At 43.2% G+C, this 19,999-nt stretch overlaps 1 protein-coding gene across 2 annotated transcripts; it reads right to left on the bottom strand.

The window, feature by feature from the left end:
- Positions 1-227: 227 nt before the first annotated feature.
- sap30bp (SAP30 binding protein) lies at positions 228-16,091 on the bottom strand. Of its 2 annotated transcripts, none has more exons than XM_056366836.1 (10): positions 15,943-16,091; positions 15,311-15,420; positions 13,920-13,964; positions 10,025-10,064; positions 4,544-4,632; positions 2,146-2,237; positions 1,949-2,061; positions 1,809-1,867; positions 1,385-1,475; positions 228-947 (listed from the first exon to the last, which is right to left on the bottom strand). In XM_056366836.1, exons 1-10 carry the CDS (start codon positions 16,034-16,036, stop codon positions 769-771), a joined length of 912 nt encoding a protein of 303 aa, XP_056222811.1. In that variant the 5' UTR covers positions 16,037-16,091; the 3' UTR covers positions 228-768. The 2 variants fall into 2 exon arrangements, with proteins under 2 accessions (XP_056222811.1, XP_056222810.1); XM_056366835.1 differs by having other exon boundaries at positions 228-950.
- Positions 16,092-19,999: the final 3,908 nt, after the last annotated feature.

Below are 19,999 nucleotides of genomic sequence, written 5' to 3' on the forward strand. Positions count from 1 at the left end.
CTTCTCACACTGTCAGCTTCAACCTGCTGATGCTCAAACTCCACCTGGAACACGCACACTCCCTGAGAGAAGACACAGAAGAGTGGTGTGTGTGTGTGTGTGTGTGTGTGTGTCAGTAACAGATCACTGCCACAGCCACATGTAGAAAACATGTTTGATCTTCATGTGAAAAGCAAAACATCAACCTGTTTCTGATTCAGAGAAACGAGGTCAAAAACACACATTAATCCATCTGAAAAGGCAACATCTGATCCATTTATTCACCATCATCAACACATATGTACAAGTGTAAAAAAATCTGAATCTGAAGGAAAAAAAAAACATCTGAAGAACGACACGTTGAGCTACAACACAGAGCTGAAAACGCGGAGACATGAAAACACTGAACTACGAGTGTGATATAAAAATAAACTTTGTTCAGATGTTTCTACCAGAACTGAGTCAGAGTCGTTTTCTTACTGAACCAGGTCACATTCATGTTAAACTAATAAACAGGAAGATGAAAAACAGCAGCCATCACACTGTCCCAGAGACAGAAGGCAGGAGGTCTGAGTCTGGTCCAGGTGGAGCAGGGGGTCTGAGTCTGGTCCAGGTGGAGCAGGAGGTCTGAGTCTGGTCCAGGTGGAGCAGGAAGTGTCTGTAGAGTCCTCAGGTCGTTTGTCCTCACGCTGCGTCTCGTCACGTGTATACTGAGTGAAAGAGAACACAGGTGTTCCAGGTGTTTACGTCAGTCTCTGTTGGGGATCAGTAGCTCCGCCCCCTGCTCCATCACTGCTTCGCCTTCTTCAGAATGGTGCCCACTGCAGAGATGACTGTGGTTTTGGTACCGCTGGCAGTGGTTGTCACGGAGACGACGTTGGGCAGGGTGGCCGTGGTGGTGATGAGGGTGGGCTGGGCCAGGGTCACAGGGATCGCAGAGTCCCACTTACTCTTCCTCTTCTGGGCCTCTGCTGGAGAGAAGAGGACAGATCAGGATCTAGACCAGGACCCGGGTCTGGTACCTGAGGACAGACTGGGTCTCACCTGAGTCACCAGATGCCATGTTTATAGGTGTGATAACAGTATGTTTTCACACTGAGGGTGCAGGTCAGAGGTCAGAGGTCAGTCAACAACACTGGGTTTAATAAAATGATCTGTAAATGTTTTCATTGGGGGGGAAATGGACTCTGCAGTGATATTTGTCTCATTGTGACTCAGTCCAGTTTCTATGACAACACATGAAGTTTGTGAATCTGTTTGTGTTTTTCTATCCACCAATCACAGTTTAACAACATCTGAAGCAGGAAGTGACAGTGACAGAGTTGTTGTTAACCAGTCACTAAAATGAACTAACATCAGTGAACGAGGTCACAGTCTGCAGGTCGGGTCAGAGGTGGGTGTTTACCTGTGGCTGTGGTGGTGGTGGTGTTGCTGGTGGTGGGGGCTGCTGTGCTGGAGGGGTTGGTGCCCTTCTTCGTCCCCGTCACAAACTCAATCTATGAAACACATAATGACACAATATGATGTGAATCAGTCTCTCCATCATCCTCTCATCACAGTTCAACATCTGGACCAGGACGTGATGTTTTTCTAGACCCTCATCAGACCACAGGACCTCAAGGTCCTCATGGAGTCTCAGGGTTAACCTCTTCAGAAATAATGAGTGTACCTGAGTGAACCTGCTCGTTCAAGTCCAGTGTCTGACTGATGTGCAGCTGCTGATGATCGCAGCATGAGTCACAGTTTTCTCCCTCCCCCCTTTTCCACTGGTCAACAAACCCTCAAAGACCCACCAACATCTGGTTCTTGTCGTCAGTGTGACGGCTCACCTTGGTCCTCTCCTTCTTGGCTTTCTCCAGTTTGTCCATCTCCACCTTCTGAGCTTTAGCTGAAGAACGAGAGAGACGAGTGTTGAGCACACACACATAGACACACACACACACACACACACACACACACACAGTCTTACCCAGAGCTTCGTAGTAGGAGTCGTCTGACCAGCCATGAGGATCAAACATGTCCTTTGGGTAGTTGGTTCCCAGTTCATCGATCCCACAGAACTGAATGAGCTTCTCGTAGATACTGAAGGAGCCAGAGGAGGTGAATGAGTGACTGTGCTGATCTGTGTGTGTGTGTGTGTGTGTGTGTGTGTGTGTGTGTGTGTACCTGGGGTTTCTGAACTCCTTCTTTTTCTGAATGTGGCTGTTTGTGTCAAAGTCTCCATGAAGCTTCCTCTCATACAGCTTGTGGATCTTCTCCTGTCACAACACAAACCAGAGGGAGGTGAGCCGACAGCAGAACATCCACACCTGTCCGCACACTGTCACTGTCATCTAATAACACCTACATACAAACAGTATATATGATTAACTCTGCTGGTTTAAATAAAGTCTCTGATACCTCTGGGAAATATTTAACAACCAGGTTCAACAAAGCCGCAGAAATCTGGCAGCTGGAGGCAGCACAGAGATAAATGAGGCCTGACAACAACAACATGGAGGGAGGGAAGCTGCTCCACAGCAACACCTCCTCATCATCTCCTCCAAGTCCAAGATGATCACATGACAATCTTTGTGGCCAGGATCATGACTCCTGTGTCCTCTCTGGTTTTATTGTGAAAGTCCTGACAGCTGGTGACAGTGGTTCTGCTTCTGCTCAGGTGGAGAACCGGTTCATGTGGAGCTACACCAGCTCACGGAGGCTGCAGAGCAGAACCAGGACCAGCTGCGGTTAGCGGGCTAGCTGTTTAGCAGTCAACATGGTCAGGTTCAATTAAATATGTAAATATAGAAACTTCTGTACGACTCGTCTGAACTAGATCGGATCATCTCACCATGCTCCAGCTGTTCTCAGTGATCACACTAATGACTGATGAGTTAAAGGATCATCTGTGATTTAACACGTCCAGTCATATTCTGTGGCCCGTGTCTGTTTGAGGTCCTGCTTCTGTTCATGTGATAAACAGCTGATACAGTTGGTTTTTCTGGGGGAGTCGCCCAGTGAACTGACAGTGGGATTTCTTAATCTCAGGGTCGCACATTCCATCAGTGGTGAAAAGAAAAAAAAAAAAAAACTAATTAAGTATAAAAACCATCCTCTAATCCAATCAGGCTGCGTTCGCCTGCTCCTCCGCAGCCGGAGGGCAGGGATATCCAGGCAGCTCTGGCGAAGGTGAATCATTAGGTGGGGGAGTGTCAGCCCAGCGGGGATACTGCTGAGCTTTTCACTTACTGAGTCAGCCGTGTGTCCCGACCTGCCCCGGCTCCTCACTGCAGTTAACCACAGAGGAGAGAGAGAGCGGCTGATACTGACACTGAGGATCTCACTGTAATTACAGGGAGGAGTCTCAGATTTATGAAGCCACCAGAACTTATCTGTAACCCCAGAGGGAACCAGACACACTGAAGTATTCACTCTGATGGAGAACATCTGATTCTGACTAAATCAACACCAAGATGACGAAGAGTTGTCTCCGAGGGAGGTGGGGTGGTGGCGGCCATCACCACCTAACCCTTCACTTTAACGTCTAAACTCAAAACAGACAGAGAAGTTTCCTTATCTTCCCTTATCTTTTTATCTCATCTATAAAAACAAGTTTACAGTCAGAATAAAACCAAGCTTCAACCTCTGAGGCCGATTCATGAAGCCAGCAATGAAGAACCAGCAGCTGCAGTTCCTCTAACGACCACTAGAGTCTGGCTCCAACAGCGAGTCAGTCCCCATAGACTCCCATGTTAAAATGTCCAACTTTACAGCAGAAATAAACATGTTTACAGCCTGGTACAAAAACAGTTTTGGTCTCTAGAGCTAATTTCCTCCTTCATGACACCTGTTTATATAACTCACCTGTTTACATTTTATTAAGGACTACAGTTATGTATAGTTGAGGGCGCGGCCTCTTTGAGTGACAGGTGGGTGAAGCGTATGCACCAAAGTCTCAGCTCCTCACATGCCCATCCTCTTTGTCCATTTTTGGATTATCTGGAAACTAGGGGCGGAGTCAGACACTGCCAAGATGGTGACGGTGCAGCAGCTCACTCTGAGCTTCAGAAACCTGTATATGACGTCACAGGAGGCTACGTCCATCTTTATTTACAGTGTGTGGATTCTTCAGGTAAACATCAGACAGATCATTAACTGACTGACAGAACAAGAGGAAGTCTGAGCTACATGGCTTGTTAGCTTAGCATGTTAACTAGCTAATTAGCCAGCAAATGAATACTCCTAAGGGTGGCCTTCGAGCAGGATGCCAAGCTGCGCTAATGATGCTAACAGGAGTGTATGTTTGTCCCAGTTATTAGACAAGCTCCACCCACGCCCCTCCTCCTTGCCCATTTTTGGATTAGTTGGGAATTAGGGGTGGAGTCAGGCACTGCCAAGATGGCGGCGGTGGATCAGCTCACTCTTCAGTAACCTGTGGGTGACGTCAGTGAGGCTACGTCCATCTTTATCTACAGTGTGGGGCACCCGGACCCTCTGCTCCGGTCTGATCATTGGACTGAAGTGTGGTAACATCTGAAGCTTTGCAGCGACAGTTATTGGGTGAGATGATCATGTGACAGACCTGTAGTTGGTTGGAGCAGCGTCCGGGGGGCTCGGGGGGAATCCTGATCTCGTCAGGTGACATGTTCCTCACCTTCTCTGAGAAGAGAGCTGTAGAGAAGAAAGAAACATGAGTCCTCACTCAGCAGCGGCTGCATGTCTCTACCTGCAGAATGAGCTTCAACCAAGAAGCTCCTTTTTCAACTGACTCTGAATTAACACCTGACAAATCAGAGGGCAGCTGGGATCAGGATCAGGATCGAAAAACAGACTCAGGTCATGAAACAAAGGGTCAGTGTGTGCGTTAGTCAGACCCTGTGTGTGTGTGTGTGTGTGTGTGTGTGTGTGTGTGTGTGTGTGTGTGTTTTATAGGGCAGTGTGGTATGAGGAGTGCATGCTCAGGACAGGGAGTGGCTGTTGTTGAGGCTTGTAAGGAGAAGGGAGGCTCCTCTCCCTCCCTCCCTCGCTCTCTCCCTTGTTTTCTCTCCCTGCTCCACTTGCCTCTTTGTGTTTCTCTGACTGGAGGCCAGGCATTCTTCAGTGTCACTCTGTATCAGACAGACAGTCTTTACAGTCGCTCAGCGCCATCAATCACACTCTGAACAACTGCTGCGAGCTCTCTGTGTGTGTGTGTGTGTGTGTGTGTGTGTGTGTGTGCGTGCGTGTGCTGACATTCTGTGCAGATCGTCTGCAGGTAAAAACTTGACAGGACATGAGAAGATGATTTTGTTGTGCCGTCTCAGTGAAAACTTCATATTAGAGAAGCAGAAGAGGAAAATTCCACAGTAACGTCCTCAAAAAACTGAACTGAGGTCAGTTTAAAAACATACTGAGAATTTATTTTAGATAAAGATCCTATGATCTGATTTAACAACAATGATCAGGGTGAGTTTGGAGCAGACGAATAAACCTGTCAGTGTAGAGACTGTGATGCTGCAGGTAAATCCTCTTCAGAGCTTTACTGTGACACATGAACAGATGGTATAATGTATTATAGTGTATTATATTATTATACGATACTACAACACAGCTGTCTTACTAGAAACATTACAAATTGTTTCTAAATTACTGCAGCTTTTCTGTACATCATCTTCTTACACATCTGTGCACATGTTATATATAATAATCATAATAATAATATAATAATCTATCAGTCAATACACAAGAACTTCTTGATTTACAGTTAGAACTCATCTGGATGAATTTAGACTCATTTTTTGGCTCTTGTATAAACTGTTAAATTAAACTAAAAAAATTTAACTTTGAAAAACTTTTTTAAAAAGGAGAAATTAGAAGTTTGTAGAGAATCAACAATGATGAAGAATCAGTATCTGTATCTGATGTGGTCTGTCCTCTCAGACCACGTTATGCCTGTGGACATGAACATCAGTGGTTCACAGTTGAAACCTGGAGGACCACAGACTCATGTGGGACTCCCTGATCTCCCACATGTCAGAGGACGAGCAGCTCCTCCCCCCTCAGCTGCGCTGGTTTAGCTCCCCCAAAGGAGGGGCAGGGCGTTGCCTCTGTTGGCTACTTACATCAGTAAAGCTGAGAGAGAGAGAGAGAGAGAGAGAGAGAGAGAGAGAGAGAGAGAGAGAGAGTGTGTGTGTGTGTGTGTGTGTGTGTCAGACTCCCTACAGGTCTGTTATCAGGTCTCTATGTGCTGATGATTAAAGCTGCAAAATTGATTTAAATATAATCTGAATCAGAATATGTCCAAGTGCAATATCCAAATCATCGTTTGATTAATGTCAGACGTGTCACATTGTTGTGTATATCGTTAGCATCATTAGCGTTGTGATGCTACAGAGACGTCCCGGCCGACGAATTATATTCTCCAGACGTAAAGGAACAAGACCAACAAAAATCTCACCATCCTCATTTTTATATTTCTAAAAATAAAAACCCTACTGATGATGTAATGACGGCAAACCCATGTCATAACATTTAATTACGACCCACTCAGACACATTAAAAGGAAAATCTCATTTCAAATATAAACGAGGAGTTTTATTCCTGGTTGAATGTGAGTTCCAGAGAAGAGTGGATTAAAATGAAAGATCAGTCTCAGACTCCAGTGAACACACAGACAGGTCGATACAGATCCTTATGATACTGGGAAAAACCAGGATCAGGAATGTGTTGGCACAGTCCTCCCCTGAGCACAACGCTCCGCTGATCTACTCACAGTCATTCTGATACTGTTAAAATGCTGAACGTGAAGTGAACGCTTCTCCAGAATATGGCCGCCGTGATCTTTGACCTTTGACCGCCAAGATCTAGACGGACAGATGGACGGACACGTGTCTGTCGAGACGACCTGAGAACACGGCGCCTCAGGTCCTGACTGAGGAACAAAAACATAACGAGCGATGAGCCAGAGTTAGCTGTTAGCTCGGTACTTCGTTAACCTCTGACAGACAGACACACACTGTGGGAGTCTGTTAATCCACTGTGGACAACAGGAGATTTACTCCGTCATTAGGAGCCTTGATGGACCAACTCTAACTTAAACACTAACATAAACTGCAGGGGGATCAGTCAGTTTGCCTTATACCCTTTCTCCACCAACATTAGCAGGTATAAATAGGTTGGTTTATTTTAAAAAAGCTGATTGGCTCCTTTTGCCACTGACAGTCAAGTTTGTCTTTCTGTTCGTACTGAGGACGCACAGAGACGCAGTGGAGAGAGAGAGCGAGCTGCAAGCCGCTAGTCTCATCCCCGGGTCCGTGCTGCTGTAAATCGGAGCCTTTGATTGGTGATTTTTAGTTTTAAAAACTTATTTTGTGGCTGCGTTCACTCGTTCACCTCCCGACTGAGAGACGTTACGGCAGGGAAAGGGCAGAAAATTAGCGAGTTCACCTGGGTGTTGTGTTTCTATCACCGAGCCGATAAACACCTGAGATTACTGCAGGTTCATGTGACCCGGGTGTGAATACTGATTTGAACCCTTATCCATTGCCGACAAAAGCCCGATGTGAGCGGGTCTTAGCGGGTTTTTTTCGAGCAGTGGAAAAGGGGCTTAACAAACACTCAGCTCAGTGTGACAGGAATACTCTCATTAACAGCAGCACAGACGCGAAGAACATGGGAACACAGAGAAGATTATTCTCTGCTTCAGAGTCACCATCTGTCTCACAAAACAGACAGAAAGTCACAATCTGTGGCCTGAGGCTGTGTGTGTGTGTGTGTGTGTGTGTGTGTGTGTGTGTGTGTGTGTGTGTGTGTGTGTGTGATGGACACTCCATCCCCTCAGCAAACACACAGAGAGCTGTGTTCAGCTGCTGACACTCTGTGACATTTACTGACAGACGGGACAGAGGAGCCAGGCTCTGCTGCAGGAATGTCAAGTGTCCAGGCTCCGAGTCACTGTGATGGTGAAAACTAAACTTCCTCCAGTCGCTCTGTGGTTTCTCCTTCAGTCTGCCACGGACCGGAGGAGGAGGAGGAGGAGGAGGAGGAGGAGGAGGAGGAGGAGGAGGAGGCGGCGGCGGTGGAGATGGTGATGGAGGAGCTACTGCTGCGTGTGGGGAGGGACTGTGTCTGCTGTTAGAGACACTACAGCCCGACAAGTTCATCTCCATTCAAAATAAACTCATTGCTCTACACCCAGAGAAACACAACTTGAGTAACGAGCATTTATAGACCTCAGTCTGCTTTATGCCAAACACGTGCATATGCACTGCAGACCAAGCACGACTCAATGGATAAGACAGATGTTATCAAGTCTTCCATTAGAAAGGATTTCCTACATATTAATATTTGAGAATATATGGAGGCCCTTTATTCATTTTGTTAAAGATTTAGATTGAATGAGATTTATGTATTTGTTTATTGAATTATTTTCTCGTCCTCTAATCACTTGTTTTACTTTGTAGCATTATAATCAATATTCTCCATTTTTAATAGATTGACAGTTGTTAAGATGAGAGAAGCTTTTGTCTGTTTGTTTGTTTTTATTTATTTATTCTTATTCCTTCCTGTGTTCAGAGTGAATGCAGCTTGTATATGATGAAATATACAGTATATTTCACAACAGCTAGAGGCTGTATTTCATGATGTTAAAATTTAAATTAATATATTGTGGCAAAAAATTAATTAATTTAATGATTTTAATAATTTCTCCTCAAAGCTAAGCATCATCACATGAAATGATGATGATGATTGCTGTGCTGTATAATCTACAGGCTCACACAACACCTTCTTTCTGTTCTGACAGACAGCTCTATAAAACACACACACACACACCGAACACACTAACACTCCCTGTATCACTCACTTCCTGTCTGATCTGATCACACCTGTACAGGTCACTTATGACTCAGTGACCAACAGTTAAACACTCACAACCCACCTGTCAGCCCCCGTAACTGACCTGGTTCCAGTCAGTGACTCATACGTCAGAGAACGAATGAAAACCAGCAGCGAGAATCATGTTTCATCTCCAGTTTATAACAATAACATCTAATTAGAGAAATGTGACCTGGACCTTTGACTAATTAAAAATGATGAATTCTTTAAAGTTCTTTGAAGCTTCTTTCAAAACCTGCCCACAAAAACATTTTTATCATTGTTTATGGCAGGACAGAGAAAACATTCAGACTAGTTTAAACATTTTGTTTCATCATGTTTTTTTTGAGGAATGTCTCATCAAGTCCTTCAGATCCTGTGATCCACATCTGGTGCTAGAGGTGGGCGAAAGATCCCACGACAACCTCAATCTATGATCTGCTTCCTGTTTCTGCTCTGATTTTATTGTGAAAGTCCTGACCCGAGGTCCTGATTTGTGTCTTTCAGATGTTTGTCTGCTCGCTGCTGATTTTCACCCACAAAAAAATCTTGTTGCGATTATTTTGGCAGATATTGTGATTGTGATTTCAGCTGATGTGATTTTGGTTGGGTCTTGTTCCTTCACGTCTGGAGAGTGTGATGTGTGGGGCGTCTCTGTAGCATCACAACGCTTACTGCAGCTCCTGCGATCTGGATATTACACTTGATTTTTATTATATTTCAAATAATAATAATAATAACAATAATAATAATAATAATAATAGAGTATTTGTTTGGACAGTGCTGTTATTTATTTACAAGCTGCTATATGTAAGTACTTTAATTTGAAAGTTCAGTGGCTGCTAACCAGCTAACCCCCGCCTACTGTCTCCCTCCCTGCAGCAGGTCCAGAGATAACGTGGTCTGACTAGCAGAGACTGAACTTTTAACATTCAATATCTAAACATAAACACTTTTAATGATTCGATCTGAATGATTCATCTGAAGGAGATCACATGTCAGATGGTCCTGATACCTTAGTGATATGTTCATATTGATAAAGGACCGTGTCAGCCAGCGTTAGGGCACATGTCTGTGGAGACACCCACAGTTCTTCTTAGGATCAGGTCATTGATGGTTCAGGGCGTTTTCATGGGATATAAAGACAAGCAGCAGCTTTATCCTTTGGGTGGGTGTGTGTGTGTGTGTGTGTGTGTGTGTGTGTACTCACCAACTAGCTCATTGGGGTCTTTTCTTTCTGTCTCCAAGATCTGTAAAAACACAGAGGATCTTTAGGTTTCCTCCGAGGCGTCTACACACTGACAGATTCATCAGGTCACACTGTGAGACACCGTGGTCTAACACACTGTACGATGATCGACACCTGAACCGACTGAGTCAATACACAAGAATAAAACATCCTCTATCTGCAGCACTACAGAAACAAGCCTTTTTAACAGTGTTATTTATATATATGGAAAAACATCAAAGAGGAGGAGGAGTAGGAGGATGATGAGAAGGAAGAGGCCAACACGGGACAGAATTTTTACAAAAAGAGCACGAGGTAAGTATTATCTAGCATAAACGTACATGCTGCGTTCCTATTGGTTGGTTAGTAGACGTGGGTCGACACAGCAGTCGCACTGTGAGATGGTCAACATAAGAACAAACTGACCCAGGAGAATCAAACATGAACTCTCAGTGGAGGGAAACATGAACAGCACCAGAGCCAGATGTTACTGACCCGTGCTCTCAGATGGGTTCGTGTTAATTACAGAGGATTATAAGTGATGAGATAAACTGTCCAATCAGCCAAAGTCAGTTCTAGTGAAAACATGGAGCTGGAAACAGAAACCAATTCCATCTGTAGCTAAAAGCTACAAATCACAGATGTGATGCAGCAGTGCTCAGAACAGAAGCAGATAGAAAGGCTTCTAAGAAGTAATAGAAACCAGAGCAGTAAATCTGAGAGGCCTCAACAGGAGGAGGAGGAGGAGGAGGAGGAGGAGAAGCCTGTTGTGCCAGCACTGTGGGCAGAACACAGGTTCAGCACAAAGGAACAGGGCTGTTATTCACAGGAATCACATCGTCACCTAGCAACTGCACGGGCACATCAAAGAATGGTCCTGAGATTGGCCAAATCACGAGGAGGAGGGAGAGGAGGGGGGAGGAGGGAGGAAGGTTCCTGCTAGAATAAATCCAAACCAAGGAAATACATCCAGGACACCTGCTGTTTGAGACAATGAACTCATCACTTCACTGACCTCATCAGGTCAGAAGTCACACTGAGCTAAAACACTGCAGCAGCATCCTCAGTGTTTTTATGAATTTAAATTTACTAGAACAAACCACGTCAGGACGAATCAGACCAGGAGAACTGTGTGTCAGACAGATGTGAGGAAACACAACGGTAACATTTAACTGGACGTCTGACTCCTGGTCTCTAACACGAAGCTTTCACTCACATTTTGATATAAAACTGAATCTGAATCTGTGACCACACTGTAAAAATAACCAGCAAAAACCATCTACTTTTATCACAAAGTACGTCTGGATTCAGGCTGTGTGTGTACGCATCTTCATCATCATCGTTTCATCTGTGACGTGCAGCAGCAACTCTGACCAAGCAGCTACCAAACAATACAACAGCTATACACCAGCAATACAACATACCCAGCACAACCTACAGGTGAATACACTCCTCCTCCACAGTCTCAACAGAAACCCTTCACATCTTTGTCTGTTGGACTGGACCACACAGTAGTTCCTATTTCTTTTTGGCACAGTTCACTGTTTCAGCAGCAGACTGGAAATCAGATCCTTTGGTTTTTAGTAAACAACTGTTGTCTTTGTGTATTTATTGTTTGAATATATAAATAACCAGATGTCTTTGTTTCACACTCAATTTATCTGTTGTTACCAGGGAAGGACTGGCTTACCTTCTGTTTGTAATACAGGCTCTAAAGCCCAGTCCAGATGCTATATGATTTGATATTTAAGTTTTTTTAATAGAAAATAAATAAATAGAAATCTCTGTAGGAGGTCTGAGGTTGATCCTCTGCCTCATTTTCATTCAGGAAAAAAGTGGTTGTCCTCAAACAAGGCTAAGGCTCTACAGTCATGCTATTGATGCTAAAATTATCAGGCTAACATGCTCATAGTGACAATGCTAACATGTTAATGTTTAACTGGTATAATGTTTACCTGGTCAGTGTAGCTGAGGCTGACGTGACTGTTGTCACACACTGGGAGATTCTGATTGTGACCTGATGGCGGCGCTCAAGGGAAATTATTACAACTTATCCTCCAGTTGGATCTGAACATCTGTATCAGATTTCACTAGTTTAAAAGAAGTTCACCTGCAGGTGGCGCTAGATAAAAAGTAAAGCTCAGTCAGTAGATTATAATAAATAAAATAAATATAATATATGCTTGCCCAGCCAGCCAACGCAACAACAGCCTGACACTGGCAGCTCCTGCAGCTCCTCCCCTTCAGTATAAAGGGCAGCACCAACACTTCAAAGACGTTCTCAGAGCCCCGGGAAGGAGGCTCCAGCTTTGTGCTGACTCCTTATCTACACTTCACCAGAACGGTATCAAAACACCAACGAAGAGCTGCCACTCCATCCACAGATTAGATAACTGCAGTAATAATAAAGTGGAAGGATGGAGAGAGAGCTCACACTAACATTCACTCTCCTCATGTCAGTTAATACTTCTGAACCTAAACAAGCTAAACACCAGAGCTGACACCTGTCAGTCAACACTGAGGGCTTCATACAAACATAGTCAACGTGGTAATTATTCAACTTCATACAACAGTTAGTTCTGACCAAGTAATTTGATTGGATGAGAGTCATTCCACGAGTGCTGATATAGAGTACAACAGCCAGGGGACCTTTCACTACATGTATCACTCTGTGTTCTATTAACCGTTAATCAGCGTTAAATTAACGATCGTTATCTGTCTTAGATTTTAACAAACTTCGCAAAGATGAAAATATTTTCAGAAATCCCATTTGAATTAAATGATGTGTGGTCGTCAGAAGAGGATGAAGGGAAGAAGCGCTCATATGACATCAGCTGACCTCGACAAATTAGAGAAGACCAAAAATGAAACTGACACTGTAAAGCACCAACATGGACTTTGAACTGTTTTCAGCCTTGAAGTAATGTGTAGACAAAGTAGAAAGCTAGTGTGCAGGTCAGCAAAATGTTTATGTGTTGCTTAGCAACAGTCTGGCACCAGTCCAGCTGTGGAAGTATTTGTGTTGGTGTAGTCAAATAAATGATTAAATACACAAACAAATCATAATCTGTTGTTGCTTATTACTGTTAACTAAAATGGCGCCTTATCACACGAGGGGGAGTGATGTCGTACTGAATATCAGCACAGCTGTGATTCAGCATCCAGGCTTCTTTCCTTCCCTTTAACAACCGTTAGTGCGACACTAATTACCTGTAAATCGCAGTGATACATGTCGTTAAAAGTCCCATGACTCCAAATTACTTGGTCGGTACCAAATGTTATATAATGATATTTATCACAAGATCTTTATGTTAGCAGCTCTGTTATCTCAGTGTGATGGTCTCACACTGATCGGAGGTACCAATTTATCAGATTCACATCAAAGACCTGCAGCTGTACAAAAACAGACCCTCTGACTAACGCTGTGTTTATGACTCACTCTCACCTCGGTGACACCACACACACACACACACACACACACACACACACACACACACACACACACCACACACACACACACACACACACACACACACACACACACACACACACACACACAGGGTGGGGTTAGTATGGTGGAACAGTGCAGGTCTGAGCAGTGTGCTCTGCTGGTTCAGGTTTAACAAACATGAAGATGGAACACACCATCAGCACAAATCACAGACCTGGTCTCATCTACATAAAATTCCTCTTTTGTTATTATTACATTCACACACATATAAACCCACAGCACCACCTAGTGTTCATGCTTCTTCATATCATGCAAGTTCAAGTGCCGTCCCCTCGTTTCTTGTTAGTCACACAACAAACGAGAAAGGGATCAGGTCTGATCCGTTTCCAGATCCAGTCCCTGCCACACCAGGTGGTGTTCAAATACCTCAACATCATCTGCGTCCCTCCCCTCGTCAGAATCTTCCATCTCCTATAAAAACAAGAATGACAGGGTTAACACTGTACAGCTCAGAGGGACAAGAGACCAGGGCCGGGGGAGCAGCACATACCAGAACCAGAACCAGAACCAGAACCAGCAGTGGACTGAAAAAACCGCCCTCTTCATGTTTTAGACCCTCCTCTCCCACTACAGAGTATTTTTAATGATTTCCATTTGATTCTGTATTTTAAGTTACAACTGGACTGATACACATTTCTGTTAAAAACAAAACAGGAACAAACATCATGTTACATGTGACTGTAAAGGAGTTTATTGGTGTGAAACTGTATAAAACTGTAAAACACTTCAGTTACATAACAACACTTCAGTTACATAACTAACACCTCCAGGAGCAGCCTGCACCAATCCTGTAAATACACACTGTTGTGTCATCTAACTGCTTGTTTTCCATGGTCTGAACTGCCTTTATTTTCTCTCAGAACTGACACACATAAATACAAGACATAAGATGTGAAACCTACAAGTGACAGATGATGTGAAATCTTAATTTTAATTTTAAATATGGTTCCGTTTCACTGCAGTTTTAAAATACATCACTGATGCAAAAAGGAATAACTAAACTCAGATGTAGGTGTTGTATGATGTTTATCGCTGTATTAAAGGAGCTGTCAACCAGTTTCACAGTGACATCAGATTACAGCGCTGGGGTCAGAGTTTTGGTGGTCGAGCATAAGACTGCGACTAATGATTATTTACATTATCTATTAATCAGCTGATCATTTTATTAATTAATTGCTGAGTCTATAAAACGTCAAAAATACTGGCAGTAAAAAAAGCCAAGATGACATCATCTAAAGTGTTTGTCAAAACCCAAGATATTCACTTTACTATAACAACACACACACACGCGCACACACACAAACAATCCTGACATTAAACAGGCTGTAAACGGTGACTGATATTTGAATTGTGGAACATTTCAGAATGACGATGAAGATTTCAGCTCCACTGTTAAATTTAACTCTGTGATATTTGTGTTTAAAAAAACAACTCTGCTGCATCACAATGAAGAATCACACAGGTGTTACTGAAAGCACTGTGCGATGAACCGCCCGGTGCTTCTCAGGTGTGTCTGTTCACCTTGTTTTCTACATGCTGTGAAAGCACTTTATTAGTATTTGAATTGTTGTTATTGTTTTTACTCATATTTAGATTTAACAGGGAACACACTAGTTTTATGTAACATAATACCTAATTTTATCAAACAGCAGAGGCATCATTCATTTTAAATTTAAATAATTTGATAGGATGGATTAACACTTGATTAATAACCATCACTAACACTTAATAATGGACTTCAGAACTCAAATACTGACCGAGTTGCTCTCTCTGCTGTCTTCATCTCCAGACACCTTGTCCTCTACATCCTCTGTTCGGTTCAAGTCATCCTCATCGTAGCTGTAGACCAGACCCCCTCCACGCCCCCCTGGTGACGGCCAGGAAAAGGTGGTGGAGACAGGAAAAAGGTCAGGGGTCAGATAACTACCAGGGGCAAACAGGAACACTGAAGCTAGCAGTGAAAGTTTAAATAGCTTAAATTTATGTCGCTCCCATATGGAGACTAACGACACCACAAAGACAAACTCCATTCAAAAATCTGGCAATATAATAGATTTATCAGACGGACACTTCCAAATCACGATGTAAAAACAAACCGGTGTGCGACCCGAGTCAAGACATGAACCCGGTAACTTTACAGCATAACACACGAGAAGGTCACGTTTTTAAATTTAGTAAACATCAACCGGCCTCTCCGCAAGAACCAACTTCCCTCTGTTCAATTAACTTCGGACTGAACTTCATGTTCTTTAATCAAAACAAACATTATGTGTTAACTAGCTGTGTTGGCTAGTTACAAGCTAACGTTAGCTACCACCTGAAGTTCAGCAGTAAGCGGCGTTTTATGGTCGCTATATTTAAACTAATTAAACCTGTTAACAACATGTACCTGTCTCTTCTGGTTCGGGTTCAGAGTCGGGCTCTGAATCGTCCCCATAGTCCGCCAAAGAGGAAAGTGGAGCACTCTTTTTACCACTCGCCATCGCTGTACTGTACCCGTCGCGGAAACGTTAGGTCGCAGAGTGATGACGTTGGTGAAACGGTGCTGCGCGAGCACCACATAGACGCTAGTACAGAGACAGTAGAGAAACTGTATAGAGGATCTTTGGTATTAAGTCCGCTAGCATCCGGCTAGCATAGCATTCGTGAACGCGCAGGGGCAGTTCCAGAATAAAGTTATTTTTTATTGCCCGGAGGCCTGATGGAGAACTATAGTAGGTCATACAAACCCGGAAGTAATGTATAGATCAGAATATATGTATGACGCCAGGAGAGAAATCCTTAAGGATCGATTAGGAGCCATTTTAGCTCCAGTATTCTGGTCCTACAACTCATCCATGTCTGGATCTGGGGCTGGTCATGAATGTTGCATACACCACAGACATATACTATGGCATAGACTGTTAAAGTCTAAAATCACACTAGATTTTCCACAATAAATTGTAACCATGCAACAATATTTAGTATAAACTGTCTTTTGGACATTTTTAATGAGAAATGGATCCTGTATGTGACATAACTACAACTTACCAGATAAAGTTATTACTCGGCCTTGACAAATAATTTCTTACGTTTTTATATTTTAAAAGCATATTCATGTCATGTCTTCTTTAAAAAAAAGTGCTGTGCTACAGCTATTAATAATGTTCTGTGTTATTACTTAAACTTCTGTCTATTGTTCACTGTTTTCCACAGTTATATGCGACAGTCAGGATTGGATGGATGTGTTATAAAATCTTATTCCATGGTTGAGCTGAGAGAACATTCAGCTATCACAAGTCGACCCTTCAGTACAACACAGTCTCCTCCTACAGTGACATGTTTCTGTGTGTCAGGACTTAATTGTTCCTTTACTTATTTATAGTGGAACATATCAAATTAAATGTGTGTAAAGTTATAAATAACTGGTCTGATTGTGACTGACTGAATGTGTTTACAGTGAGTTTTCGTTCATATTCTAATTCTTTAAGTCTACCTGGTCGACATGCATTGTTATTGAGCAGTTCAACACTTTTACAATATTTCCACAACTCTGCAGAATTTCAATATCCACAAATGTATCTGTCACAGAACCCATGTGTTTTCATCAAACACATTAAAGTCCCCGATATTTGATCTGAAAAATGAAAAATAAATCAAAAGGATTTTAAAGAATTATTTAATTTAACTGATAATTGATGCAGTTGAACATTTAGCACTGAATACTGAACACAACATGGATGATAGGGGAGAACCGGACAGGAGTGGGGGAGGGACATGGGTGTAGATTTGGGTATCGACAGAAGGGACACGTCTCCACCTTCAGCCTTTTATTCAGGTTTAAAGATCCATAACTTCAACAACAGCGATCTTCATCTTCAGAAATAAACCAGAACCACTTCCTGCCCCTGTTGAGCAGGAAGTGGTTTTGGAGATTGGCAGATGTTCAGGTAGAAGTGGAGCAAATAACTGTGGTTCAGTGTGAAGCAGGTTTTAACTACATATTCAAACAGAGCCTTTAATGTTGGAAAAGAGATGCTGGAGTCTGACCTACAGATCAGATCACCTGTCTGATACCAGAACTACATCACTGATCTGTGTTTGTTCATTTATTAGACCAATTATTTAAAAAAAAACTGGATCATCACAGATTTTGTGAAATGATGACGATGGATATTTAAAAATCATATCAAGTAGGAATAAAGTTCATAAAAGGAGATGATCCTGCAGGTCTAATGAAGCAGTGGTGTCACTGTTTGTCGCTGACAGAGCAGAGCAGATCTGAAATGATGATTTCATCAAGGTTTGATCACAGTGACGAGACCTCAGAGTTTGTGGTGTCACTCAGTGTCAACAGCAAAGACAGAGCAAACATTCAGATTTAGTTTCAATTTATATTCCCACCACACGTGAAACATGATCCAAAGGTGAGCATGACAGGTAGGCTACATAAAACACATTCTCCATCTTGTCAACACCCCTTCCTTCACAGGTCTAGATCACTCCGTCCTGCTTTGACTTCTTCTTCTTCTGCTGCTTCCTCTGCTTGTCTGTCGGGCCGCAGCAGCATCCGTACAGCAGAGCGAACACCACCAGAGACAGAGTTCCCAGCACAAACACTGCTATGACCACCAAACCACCCAGGGCCCATGGCTCCTGATGCAGCCGGTACAGGAACCACTCCACCCAGTCCTCAGGTGACACTGCGGGTTTCTGCTGCTCAGGTACGCTGCACACACAGAGATAAACAAAGCCAAGTATCAGATGAGGAAGAATCCGGATATTAAACTTTTATAGTTTTATACAACCACATTATCTGGGAAAGGTCTCTAGAAGCCATAATACATTTTATTTTATAACATGTTTTATCAGCGTGCTGCATAGAAATCTGCTGATGTTAAAATCTATTGTCTATTGACACATTCCTGTTCAGAAACTCACCTCTCCACGGCCATGTCCCGCTGTGCGATCCTCACGGCTCACTGACTCCCAACAGAGTGAATGTACTGTGGTGTGAGAACAGATGCTCCAGCTACTGCTCTGATCCACTCACAGCCCTGCAGCTATTTGAATACAGCCCAAACATTACCATTAACTATCAGTTTGTGACCGAGGAGCCTCCAAACCTGCTCTCCAGACAACAGTCGTTGACTCTGTGTGGCCACTAGTAACAGCGACGGTTCCTGGTTAATGTTTACTTAAAACACAGTGGAGGCCAGGTGGAGGTCTGATGATAAGGGACTGTGTGTTTACGAGAGTGTTTCACTACAAGTAGATAAATTATTAGACTTATACTGTGAGAGTGAATCTTTAGATCTGATCATAGAGAAAGAGAAAACATTTCTTACTCTGAAGATTTGAACGTTGAACATTTATTACATTTATTACATTTATTACATTTACATCAGAACAACCAAACGTTACCTCTGAACACTGCAGCAGTAAAAAAAGGTGTAACACTTCGCTTTGACAATATAATGAGAATACATTTATAGCTGTTGTACATAAAACAATCAACAGCTCAGATTTAACATTAAAAACATTTAGAAAACTCCTCCTCTGTGGACCAGCAGGGGGCGCTGTGTCTGTGGAAAAGTCCACTAAACATACACATGTTGTTCCATGTTGTTTTTCTAATGAATTTCAGCAGGACACTGAACCACTGAACTTCTCTCAGCTTTGTGGGGGGTTTGTTGTTAAAGAGCTGACACACAGAGTTTCATTGTCCTGGTCTGTTATGAGTCTTGATGATGGATCCTCGTCTCATGGCTCCTCCCCCTATGACTGTACACATCATGGACACACGCCTCCAGTTTCCTCCTCTGTCCCTTTGTGTGACTGAGTGAAGGCCTTGTGTGATGTGGATGATGACATGAAGGATGAGATTTACTGGAAGGTTGGACTCTGATCCGCTCTCCTCCTCAGACCGGCTGCAGAGGCTGGACTCTGGAGGCCTGGTACTTTGTCTTTGGACAGCAGCAGCAGTGGACACAGGACAGAATGACCAAGAAGAAAAACGTGGCTGAAAGAGGGACAGGAGACACAGGGGGAGGGGTTAGTGTGTGCTGGTTTTCACGACTGAACCTTGACTGATTCAGTTTACTGTCACCAACCTCCTTTTGTTTCCAGCAGCATCACCAATTATGCATGATAAACCTCCTGCACATTACCAACCCTACCAACCAAATCACACGCATCCAAGTTCATTTACCTGATCTCCTTTTGATAATGAGCCTCCCCTGAAACTGTTTGGAGACCCCCCCCCCCGCCTCCCACTTTGAAAACCTCTGATATACACAGTATAAAGTCATTATAGACCTACCTAATAATAATAATAATAATAATAATAATAATGAATAGCAGGTGAATCTGAACAGTTAACTGAATAAATAAAACATGAAGGAAATCCAAACAGGCCCGTTAAAGACACTGCAGACCTTCTTTTTAAGGTGGTTAAACTTTTTGTG

This window comes from Seriola aureovittata, chromosome 21 (genome assembly GCF_021018895.1).
Source record: "Seriola aureovittata isolate HTS-2021-v1 ecotype China chromosome 21, ASM2101889v1, whole genome shotgun sequence".
Taxonomy (NCBI): Eukaryota; Metazoa; Chordata; class Actinopteri; order Carangiformes; family Carangidae; genus Seriola; species Seriola aureovittata.